Source organism: Chaetura pelagica, unplaced genomic scaffold, assembly GCF_000747805.2.
Source record: "Chaetura pelagica isolate M959 unplaced genomic scaffold, ChaPel_1.0 scaffold579, whole genome shotgun sequence".
Lineage (NCBI taxonomy): Eukaryota > Metazoa > Chordata > Aves > Apodiformes > Apodidae > Chaetura > Chaetura pelagica.
Genome location: NW_009954422.1, coordinates 224,279 through 236,460, shown reverse-complemented (window position 1 = coordinate 236,460; position 12,182 = coordinate 224,279). Strand labels below are relative to the sequence as shown.

Here is a 12,182-nt window from a genome sequence, read left to right as displayed (position 1 = left end):
GCCGCCCTCCTGGGCGGCCTCCCCCGCCCCCCCCATCCACTCCCTCGCCATCTTCCGCCTCCCGTTCTGCGGCTCCAGGAGGATCAACCACTTCTTCTGCGACGGCCCCCCGCTGCTGGCCCTGTCCTGCTCCGACACCCGTGCCAGCCGGCGGGTGGTGTCCGCCCTGGTGGGCTTCAACGTGCTGAGCACCACGGGCTTCATCCTCCTCTCCTACTCGTGCGTCCTCTCCGGCGTCCTGCGGGCGCGCTCCGCCGCCGCCCTGCGCAGAGCAGCCTCCACCTGCGCCTCTCACCTGGTCTCTGTCACCCTGTACTCCAGCAGTGCCCTCTTCATGTACCTGCGCCCCGGCTCCGGCCGCTCCTCGGAGCACGACAAGGTGGTGGCCACTCTCTACTCCGTGGCAGTGCCCATGCTGAACCCCCTCATCTACAGCCTGAGGAACACGGACGTGAAGAATGCCATGAGGAAAGCAAAAGGTAGAGTGCTCTCCTCCTTCTCCAGACACAGCTCCTGGCCAGCTGAGAGGAGAGGGCCATCCTTCCATGGTTAGATACGGCACCTTCAGGAAGCAGGGTTAGATGTGGCACCTTCAGGAAGCAGGGTTAGATGTGGCACCTTAAGAAGCAGGGTTAGATGTGGCACCTTAAGAAGCAGCGTTAGATGTGGCACCTTAAGAAGCAGGGTTAGATGTGGCACCTTCAGGAAGCAGGGTTAGATGTGGCACCTTAAGAAGCCAGGTTAGATGTGGGGTTAGATGTGGCACCTTCAGGAAGCAGGGTTAGATGTGGCACCTTCAGGAAGCAGGGTTAGATGTGGCACCTTCAGGAAGCAGGGTTAGATGTGGCACCTTCAGGAAGCAGGGTTAGATGTGGCACCTTCAGGAAGCAGGGTTAGATGTGGCACCTTCAGGAAGCAGGGTTAGATGTGGCACCTTCAGGAAGCAGGGTTAGATGTGGCACCTTCAGGAAGCAGGGTTAGATGTGGCACCTTCAGGAAGCAGGGTTAGATGTGGCACCTTCAGGAAGCAGGGTTAGATGTGGCACCTTCAGGAAGCAGGGACTGGATGCACCTGGAAGCAAAACACCTAGAAAACACATTTCTCCTTGGACCAAGTCTAGGTCCTGTGCTGGGAGGGACTGGACTTTCCCCAGCTGCACCCTGAGACCTGAGAGTCACCATGTATGGGCTGGAAAGTCATGATTCAAATCAAATGGTATCGACAAAGGACTTCAAATCAATAATATTCATTCTCTAGGTCTTACAAAAGAGTCATAACTTGATGGTCAGGCTCCAGGGAGAAGAATGGAGGTGGCAGTGAAGTAGAGACTTCAGGGTTAAGGTGGTGGCTTGTAAGGATTTTTGATCAAGGGTTAAATTGGCTAAAATTATATGATGGAGAAGAGTAGAATCTGCTCATGTCTGTTAGAAGCCTCGTGTTGGGACAGGATGTGTCTCCTCTGAGGGCCCAAGAAACAGGATTTAAAGATAATCCTGGATTCTGGGACTGAATTTGTACAATCCTGTTTATTTTTTTTTAGAAGTCTGATGCACATCATGGTGTGGGGTTTGCTGGAAAAGCCTTTTGGCCACAGCACGGGTGTTTGGAGGAGAGGTCCCTGCTCTGCAACAAGGAACATCTGCTTGGTGGCTCCATGTGGTTGTGGGGTTTTCTCCTTCATGGCAGTAGTTCTTCCCCACCAACCAGGCAGGGGCTGGTCTCTCATGGGTTATGGGTGTCCTCTGGTGATGCTCCTGGTGTTGGGAGGGTGTTGCTGGAATTCTCCAGGAGTTTTAGGTCCAGACCATGAAGGGAATGAGGCTGTGGTGGTGTCTTGGGCATCCAAGAGCTCGTGGTCAATGGGGTCAAGTTGGATTTGAGGCTCTGCTGTGCCCATGGGTGCAGCTCAGGGGTGTAAGGGACCAGGGTGCTGGTGGGAGGGAAGACTTTGGGGCTCCCTTTCCCCTGGAGTAACCAAGGTCCTGGTGTCCTGGGGGTCACCTTGAGATGGAGCAAGTGCAGCACAGAGGGCCCTGGAGCTGGGTTTTCAAGCTCAGCAATTCACCCTGCAGACACCCCCCCCACCCAGGCTCCTTCCCTTGGTGGACTATTTGACTTTCCATGTGTTTTTCAAAACTCAATCTCTGAAATAAACAAAACAAATGTGGTTTTTGGCCCCAAAGGTGAGTGAAGGTCATTTTTTCTCCCTCTTTGATGCTGCTTTTCCCACTCGACCAGCCTGGATTTCAGCCCAAATGGGGAAGAAAGAAAGGAAAAACCAGAGGGAAACCCATTTCCACCCACCTCCAGCCCATCTCTGGGACTGTCTGGTGCCTTCCAGCAGAAAACCAAACCTGCCTGAGAAACATCTAAAACCATCTTCAGCCTTTTCCATCTTGCTTCCCCACACACCCAGAGCACCTTCTGTGTCTGGGACAACCCTACCTATGCTTGTCTTCTGGGTTGTGTAACAGCCCTTCCTCCAGCAGCTTTCAGGAGATGGTGGCACTCAGGATCCATCAGAACAAAACTGGTACACCTTGAGTGAGGCCTCCTGGAGGTTCAGAGCAGCTGAGGGAGGCTTTGGAGCTCTCTCCAAGTGTGTGGACACCAGCAAAGAGCATGGAAATCAAGATCTCAGCTGGAGGAGACTCCTCATGGCCCTGCTCTAAGCCTCTCCTGCAGCTGCATTAGGTTTGGTTTCAGTTTCCTTCAACCCAACCTCATCATCATCCCCAACCAGATCTCCTGGTCAGTAGTAAAGGGATTTTTAAATTATTATTATTATTATTGTTATTTTCAATATAGAAGTTGCTGATAAATAAAAAGCAGATCACCCTGGACTGGTCCTGCTGCAGGAGCAGCTGGTGGCCTGGGCAGGTCCCTGCAGGAGCTTGGGGAGGTGGGGAATTGAGAAGGGCTTTTGTTGGGCAGGTCAAAACAAAGCTCAGCTGGAGGAAGGTCCTGAGGGGAGGGCAGCTTGCCCAGAGAGCTGAGGTAAGGCTTCCTGAGGGATAAAACCCACCCCAAGCCAGCTGCTCCCAGCACCTCCTCTCCACCCACGGCTTCCACCTGCTGATGGGCTCTGGAGGAGCCACCAGCTCCTCTCCTTCTCACCAGCAGGTAAGAAACTGTTTGCCCAGGGAAGCTGTGGCTGCTACAGCCCTGGAGGTGTTGAAGGGCAGCTTGAATGGGGCTTGGAGCAACCTGGGCTGGTGGGAGGTGTCCCTGCCCATGCAGGGGGGGTTGGAACGAGATGATTTCCAAGGTCCCTCCAACCCATTCCATGGCTGTAGGATTCTAAGCAAGGCTTTAGCAGATTGCAGCCATGAACCTTCCTCGTGCTGCTCCTCCCGTGCCCTGGGAGGGTTTCTTAGTGCTGGTGGCACCAGAACCCTCACCCCCTGCTGCACGAATCTTTCCCTTGTCCCTTCACCCCAACACATCTCCCGGGGCTTCCCCTCCCCTCCCACTCAGCCCAGTTCTCTCTCTCGGGCTGTTTGCTTCATGCTGCAAAAAAACCACCTTCACCTTCACTGCCTCCTGAGAAAGCTTCACCAGACACTTCTTCTGGCAGCTTGACTTGGCTTAAGAAGCCACCAGGAGCAGATTCCTTGATCCTTTCCATGGTTTGGGTTGGAAAGGACCTTCAAGACCATCTAGATGGTCTAGATAGTCTAGATATAAAAATAACCTGCCCTTGTAAGTAAATAGACAATATTTATCAATTTATTCACTGTATGTATAAATAAATGCACAATATAAGAATATACACACCATTTATATATGAATATACACACAATTTATATATTAACATACTTAATTTATACTTATAATTTATATATTAATACACACAATATACAAAACATATTAATATATATAATATTAATAATATATGTGTTAATATATATGTATTCATATATTGATATCTTAATATATAAAATATATGCTATATATTAAAAAATGTCTACAACAGCTATGTTTATATACACTATATATATACACACACTATATAAAAATTATACACAAAATATAGTACTAGATAGTCTAGATATAAAAATAACCTGCCCTTGTAAGTAAATAGACAATATTTATCAATTTATTCACTGTATGTATAAATAAATGCACAATATAAGAATATACACACCATTTATATATGAATATACACACAATTTATATATTAACATACTTAATTTATACTTATAATTTATATATTAATACACACAATATACAACATATTAATATATAATATTAATAATATATGTGTTAATATATATGTATTCATATATTGATATCTTAATATATAAAATATATGCTATATATTAAAAAATGTCTACAACAGCTATGTTTATATACACTATATATATACACACACTATATAAAAATTATACACAAAATATAGTAATAGATAGACTAGATATAAAAATAACCTGCCCTTGTAAGGAAATAGACAATATTTATCAATTTATTCACTGTATGAATAAATAAATGCACAATATAAGAATATACAGCCAATAAAAGTGTATATATACAACATACATGTAAGAATATATAGACAATATATAAAATATAGGCAATATGAGTATATGTATGCACCATATATATATGAATATGTAGATAATATTTAAATATCTCTGTATTTATATATATATGCACACAATGTGTATCTATAAATACCCACCAGGTATGAATAGGCAGCTGTAAAAATAGGTGGGTTGAGCTCTGAGGCTCCCACAGGATTTCCCCCCTCCGGGCTTTGCTTCCCCATTCCCTTTTATTTCCCTTCCTTTCCAGGCAGGATGTGGGGGGGAAACCTCACTGCCCTGCCCGGCTTCATCCTCTTGGGCTTCTCCAACTCCCCACAGCTCCAACCCACCATCCTGTCCCTCTTCCTCTCCCTGTTCCTCCTCACGGCGCTGGGGAACCTCACCCTGATCCTGCTCCTCAGGACCGACCCCCAGCTCCACACCCCCATGTACTTCTTCCTGAGCCACCTGTCCTTCCTCGACCTCTGCCTCTCCTCCACCGTCGTCCCCAAGGCTCTGCAGACCTTCCTGCTGGGGAGCAGCCACATCTCCTTCTTGGCTTGCTTTGCCCAGATGTATTTTTTCCTGGCTCTGGTCATCTCCGAGTGCTTCCTGCTGGGGGTGATGGCTTACGACCGCTTCGTGGCCATCTGCACCCCCTTGCTTTACACCACCACCCTGTCCAGGGCCCGTTGCTACACCCTGGTGGGCTTGGTTTACACCACGGGCTTCCTCACCTCCTTGGTGCACACCCTGATGGCGGGCAGGTTGTCCTTCTGCCAGGCCAGGAGCATCGACCACTTCTTCTGCGAGCTGCCCGCCCTCCTGCAGCTCTCCTGCTCCCACGCCGGAGCCAACAACGTCCTGCAGGTCTCCAGTGCTGGGATCAACATCCTGGGCCCTGTCCTGATGAGCCTGGTGTCCTACAGCTACATCCTCCACACCATCATGAAGATGCCCTTGGCCAGGTGGAAGGCTTTCTCTACCTGTGCTTCCCACCTGGTTGCCATCACCATCTTCTTCGGGTCGGGGTTGCTGGTCTATGTCCAGCCCCACAGCAAGGATGGGGCCAAGCTGGTTGCAGCCTGTTACGTGGTCGTGACTCCCAGTCTCAACCCCCTCATCTACAGCCTGAGGAACAAGGAGGTGAAGAGGGCCCTGAGGAAGCTCTGGGTGAGAAAGGTGGTGCCACATCTGGCCAGGCTTTGAAGAAAGGCATGTGCAGCTCCGTGGGACTCTGGAGGTAAGGGAGGAGTGTGTGTTTCCAGTCATCCTGGAGCTGCTTCCAAACAAGGAGATCAAGGTGTGGCTGCTCCATCCCTGGACGTGTTCAAGGGCAGGTTGGATGGAGATCAGAGCAATCTGTTCTAGTGGGAGGTGTCCCTGCCCATGCAGGGGGCTTGGAACTAGATGATCTTTAAGGTTCCTCCACCCCAAACCACTCTGGGAGTCTATGGTGCAGTGACCCAGCAGCACCCTGAGCTCCTGGCTGAGGAGACACAGTGATGTGCTTGGAAGAAGCCCAGTCTTGGCTTCCACCATGGACTTAACAGGTCCATGTTTTGAGTGGCCAATTCACCCAGTTCTGACTCTCCTGCAACTCATTGTAAGGCTGAGGTGGAAGGTGCTCTGAAGAAGACAGTAGACAAAGGGTTGGTTGGGTTTGTTTTTTTTAAATATTAAATTGAGACTTAACTTCTCTGTTTACTGGAGGAGACAATTCCTGGCAGAACGTGTGGTTTGTACCCTCACCAAGTGGACACATTTAATGGTTTAAGATCATCAGGTTTGGAAGCCCTGGTGGTCCTGCAGCAACTGCCATGAGTAAGGAATGAGCAGAATGGCAACCAGTGAGAACCAGCTCTAAGCTGGTGAGAAGTGAAATGCCAGGAAGCTTTTAATAAAGTTATTGATGTTGGTTTGGGTTTGTTGTTCTGTTTTCCATGAAGAGGAGGAGCAGTTGGACAATTTCCCCAAGAGCTGGAGAACGTGACACCTGAACATCCCTGGCAATGCTGAAGGGGAGGTTGGATGGGGCTGGGAGCAACCTGGGCTGGTGGGAGGTGTCCCTGCCCATGCAGGGGGGTTGGAACTGGATGGTCTTTAAGGTCCCTCCAACCCAAACCATTCCATGAAAGAGGGGCTCAACCTCAGCTACACGGAGCAAACCACAGGGGTAAAACCTCTTCCCCAGGGATCATCCCTGTCATTCCCCTTTGGCAGCACAGGGAGACATTCCACAACAACAAGACCACTCCTGGCCTTCAAAACCTTTTGGAGAAGCAGGGCAGGGATTTACCAGGACAGAGCACACTCCTCTGGAGCAGGGAAGGACCCGAGCAGGCTTGGCTGAACCTGGTGTTTCCTCATCATCCTTGGTTTTCATGGTGCCCACCTCACAGGTGAGGTTTATCACTGTCCTTTTTCTGCTCCCAAACCAGATTCTTCCTTAAAATGCTGTAACAGGCAGAGTTTTCACTTCACAAATGTCCACCAGGTCCCAACACACCAGGAACAGCTGGTAGGATAGTCCTGGGCATGGGCTGCTTGTCCCTGCTTTCCTTTCCACTGAATATTTTTCCCCACAACCCTCTAACATCCTCCTGCTCCAACATCCATCCCCCCCAAACCTCCTGCTGGGACCAAGCCCTCACCTCCTGCAGCTGAGGAATCATTTCCAGGCTCTGCAGCATCATTTTGTTCTTCCTCAAGGATTCCTGAAGGTCTCCTCGTGGTTTGAGCCCTGGGCAACACTCCCAGGCTCCAGGTGTGTCACCAAGTCCTGCTCTTGTCTTGGTTTATCCGTGTTGAGGGCACAACAGCAGCTTTTCAAATGGTTTCTGGGGTCTTCTCATGAGAAGATCTGTCACCATCTGGTGACAGATAGTAGAGAAAGCCTGGAGATACCCCTAGGAATTCAGGCATGGAAACACAGTTCAGGTCTATCTTGCTCATGAGCTTTTCTTGCCTTGAAACAGTAAATGTGCAAGGTTGAGGGTTGTGGGGAGTCATCTTGGGTTAGATGTGAAGGTTTTGGGGGGGTTCATCTTGGGTTAGATGTGAAGGTTTTTGGGGGGGTTCACCTTGGGTTAGATGTGAAGGTTTTGGGGGTTCATCTGGGATTAAATTTGAGGGTTTGGAGGTTCATCTTGGGTTAGATTTGAAGGCTGCACTTCCCCCCCTGCTTTCAGCACATCCTTACCCCACATCCAGCCTCACCTTCCTGGGCCTTGAGCCCTGGGTCCTAAGGTAGAAAGAAGCAGGATCCATTTTCCTCCCTGTTTCCAGTCCTTCTGATGCCACAAGAGGGAGGTAACACTTCACAGATGGGACCCTCAGAAATGAGACCCAACAACGTGGTGACTCCAGCCTTCTGAGCAGAGGGGACAACAAGGATGTCCCCAAGGCCTCAGGGGGTGGGGACACAGCTCCAGGGTTTATTTATTTCCTTGGCCCTCGTGGAGAAATCCCTGAAGTCAATCTGAGCTGAGCCAAGAGCTGCAGAGGGACCATCAGAGACTGGGAGCAGCTGGGGAGAAGTTTGGAAGGAGAAGAAGCCTGGAAGAGAAGAGAGAGCTTGGGAGAAGTAAGACTGGGAGAAGAAGAAGTTTGGATGAAGACAAGGTAGTCGGAGGGGGAGGAAAAGTTTTGGGGGAGGGAGGAGAAATTCTGGGGGAGAAGTTTGGAGGAGAAATTTAGGAGCAGAAGAATTCTGGTCTGAGGCCCAGGGGAGGGCACCAAAGGACTCATCACTCCCTGCTCAGGCTGCTGGGGAGGGGCTCCCTGTGCTCAGCCCCAGGCAGAAGCCACTCCAGTGGGATCCCAGGGCTTGGGATTGAGTCCCATGGGATCCTGGGGTTTGGGGTTGAGTCCCAGGGGGATCCCGGGGCTTGGGATTGAGTCCCAGGGGGATCCCAGGGCTTGGGATTGAGTCCCAGGGGGATCCCAGGGCTTGGGATTGAGTCCCAGGGGGATCCCAGGGCTTGGGATTGAGTCCCAGGGGGATCCCAGGGCTTGGGATTGAGTCCCAGGGGGATCCCAGGGCTTGGGATTGAGTCCCAGGGGGATCCCAGGGCTTGGGATTGAGTCCCAGGGGGATCCCAGGGCTTGGGATTGAGTCCCAGGGGGATCCCAGGGCTTGGGATTGAGTCCCAGGGGGATCCCAGGGCTTGGGATTGAGTCCCAGGGGGATCCCAGGGCTTGGGATTGAGTCCCAGGGGGATCCCAGGGCTTGGGATTGAGTCCCAGGGGGATCCCAGGGCTTGGGATTGAGTCCCAGGGGGATCCCAGGGCTTGGGATTGAGTCCCAGGGGGATCCCAGGGCTTGGGATTGAGTCCCAGGGGGATCCCAGGGCTTGGGATTGAGTCCCAGGGGGATCCCAGGGCTTGGGATTGAGTCCCAGGGGGATCCCAGGGCTTGGGATTGAGTCCCAGGGGGATCCCAGGGCTTGGGATTGAGTCCCAGGGGGATCCCAGGGCTTGGGATTGAGTCCCAGGGGGATCCCAGGGCTTGGGATTGAGTCCCAGGGGGATCCCAGGGCTTGGGATTGAGTCCCAGGGGGATCCCAGGGCTTGGGATTGAGTCCCAGGGGGATCCCAGGGCTTGGGATTGAGTCCCAGGGGGATCCCAGGGCTTGGGATTGAGTCCCAGGGGGATCCCAGGGCTTGGGATTGAGTCCCAGGGGGATCCCAGGGCTTGGGATTGAGTCCCAGGGGGATCCCAGGGCTTGGGATTGAGTCCCAGGGGGATCCCAGGGCTTGGGATTGAGTCCCAGGGGGATCCCAGGGCTTGGGATTGAGTCCCAGGGGGATCCCAGGGCTTGGGATTGAGTCCCAGGGGGATCCCAGGGCTTGGGATTGAGTCCCAGGGGGATCCCAGGGCTTGGGATTGAGTCCCAGGGGGATCCCAGGGCTTGGGATTGAGTCCCAGGGGGATCCCAGGGCTTGGGATTGAGTCCCAGGGGGATCCCAGGGCTTGGGATTGAGTCCCAGGGGGATCCCAGGGCTTGGGATTGAGTCCCAGGGGGATCCCAGGGCTTGGGATTGAGTCCCAGGGGGATCCCAGGGCTTGGGATTGAGTCCCAGGGGGATCCCAGGGCTTGGGATTGAGTCCCAGGGGGATCCCAGGGCTTGGGATTGAGTCCCAGGGGGATCCCAGGGCTTGGGATTGAGTCCCAGGGGGATCCCAGGGCTTGGGATTGAGTCCCAGGGGGATCCCAGGGCTTGGGATTGAGTCCCAGGGGGATCCCAGGGCTTGGGATTGAGTCCCAGGGGGATCCCAGGGCTTGGGATTGAGTCCCAGGGGGATCCCAGGGCTTGGGATTGAGTCCCAGGGGGATCCCAGGGCTTGGGATTGAGTCCCAGGGGGATCCCAGGGCTTGGGATTGAGTCCCAGGGGGATCCCAGGGCTTGGGATTGAGTCCCAGGGGGATCCCAGGGCTTGGGATTGAGTCCCAGGGGGATCCCAGGGCTTGGGATTGAGTCCCAGGGGGATCCCAGGGCTTGGGATTGAGTCCCAGGGGGATCCCAGGGCTTGGGATTGAGTCCCAGGGGGATCCCAGGGCTTGGGATTGAGTCCCAGGGGGATCCCAGGGCTTGGGATTGAGTCCCAGGGGGATCCCAGGGCTTGGGATTGAGTCCCAGGGGGATCCCAGGGCTTGGGATTGAGTCCCAGGGGGATCCCAGGGCTTGGGATTGAGTCCCAGGGGGATCCCAGGGCTTGGGATTGAGTCCCAGGGGGATCCCAGGGCTTGGGATTGAGTCCCAGGGGGATCCCAGGGCTTGGGATTGAGTCCCAGGGGGATCCCAGGGCTTGGGATTGAGTCCCAGGGGGATCCCAGGGCTTGGGATTGAGTCCCAGGGGGATCCCAGGGCTTGGGATTGAGTCCCAGGGGGATCCCAGGGCTTGGGATTGAGTCCCAGGGGGATCCCAGGGCTTGGGATTGAGTCCCAGGGGGATCCCAGGGCTTGGGATTGAGTCCCAGGGGGATCCCAGGGCTTGGGATTGAGTCCCAGGGGGATCCCAGGGCTTGGGATTGAGTCCCAGGGGGATCCCAGGGCTTGGGATTGAGTCCCAGGGGGATCCCAGGGCTTGGGATTGAGTCCCAGGGGGATCCCAGGGCTTGGGATTGAGTCCCAGGGGGATCCCAGGGCTTGGGATTGAGTCCCAGGGGGATCCCAGGGCTTGGGATTGAGTCCCAGGGGGATCCCAGGGCTTGGGATTGAGTCCCAGGGGGATCCCAGGGCTTGGGATTGAGTCCCAGGGGGATCCCAGGGCTTGGGATTGAGTCCCAGGGGGATCCCAGGGCTTGGGATTGAGTCCCAGGGGGATCCCAGGGCTTGGGATTGAGTCCCAGGGGGATCCCAGGGCTTGGGATTGAGTCCCAGGGGGATCCCAGGGCTTGGGATTGAGTCCCAGGGGGATCCCAGGGCTTGGGATTGAGTCCCAGGGGGATCCCAGGGCTTGGGATTGAGTCCCAGGGGGATCCCAGGGCTTGGGATTGAGTCCCAGGGGGATCCCAGGGCTTGGGATTGAGTCCCAGGGGGATCCCAGGGCTTGGGATTGAGTCCCAGGGGGATCCCAGGGCTTGGGATTGAGTCCCAGGGGGATCCCAGGGCTTGGGATTGAGTCCCAGGGGGATCCCAGGGCTTGGGATTGAGTCCCAGGGGGATCCCAGGGCTTGGGATTGAGTCCCAGGGGGATCCCAGGGCTTGGGATTGAGTCCCAGGGGGATCCCAGGGCTTGGGATTGAGTCCCAGGGGGATCCCAGGGCTTGGGATTGAGTCCCAGGGGGATCCCAGGGCTTGGGATTGAGTCCCAGGGGGATCCCAGGGCTTGGGATTGAGTCCCAGGGGAATCCTGGGACTTACAAAATGTCTGAACCAGCAGGTGCCTTAAAAGCTCCTGGTAAAACTTGCCCTGGGCTCCTTCTCCCTTCAGGAAAGACACAGCAGGGCCAGGACCTTTGGGAGCTGCTCCCACTGAGCAGGTTTTTACAGCTGGAGGCAGAGCCTGGACTGGGGGCTAAGAGGAGCCTTGTTCAGTCCACAAACACATGGAAAGGCTGGATAAAAACTCACCCTTTGTGCCCACCTTAAAATCCACCTTTTCCCTGCAGCACTTGGCTTGAAGGTTGGGATTATTTAGGAAAAATCACTGGAATTCCTCTCAAGAACAAGCCCAGCTTCTTCTTTTACAACCCACCAGCAAGTTGATCCACAGATCTTTGACTCCTACAAGCAGCCAAGAAGATCAAACTCCATTCTCCTGGTTTTCCCACCAAAACTGGGACTTTCCCCACCTCTGCAGCCTCAACTCACCTCACCAGAGACTGAGAAACATTTGGGTTTTGGTGGAGAAGTTTTATTCTGAACACAAACCCCAGCCCAGGGCTTTGACAAGGATTATGCAAAACACAGAATGAAATAAAACAAGGGGGGGGGGAAATAAAATAATAGAGGCACTATCTATTTTTAATTCTTAGGCTGGGCCCTGTCCCTGCCTGTACAACATGGAAGGGGGATGGATCAGGGGATCAGGGAGTGAAGAGGTTTCTGTTCTAGGTTTTATGGTGGTTTTGTGTCTTATTTTTTTAACCAGAAGCCAAAAGCCAGCAGGAAAACTCAAGCCTGGAGAGCTGCAATCTCAGCTCATC

General features: G+C 53.2%; 2 protein-coding genes across 2 annotated transcripts in view; both read left to right on the top strand.

Annotated features, from left to right (window-relative positions):
- Positions 1-553, top strand: part of LOC104394821 (olfactory receptor 1020-like) — a 986-nt gene extending 433 nt beyond the window's left edge. The window contains exon 2 of the mRNA XM_010004460.1: positions 32-553. Within this exon, the coding sequence (XP_010002762.1) occupies positions 32-553 (522 nt within the window). The remainder of the gene's footprint in view (positions 1-31) is intronic.
- A 4,247-nt stretch (positions 554-4,800) lies between these two features.
- LOC104394820 (olfactory receptor 8I2-like) lies at positions 4,801-5,736 on the top strand. The gene has a single exon (XM_010004459.1). The coding sequence runs from the start codon at positions 4,801-4,803 to the stop codon at positions 5,734-5,736; it is 936 nt and encodes a 311-aa protein (XP_010002761.1).
- The last annotated feature ends 6,446 nt before the right edge of the window (positions 5,737-12,182 follow it).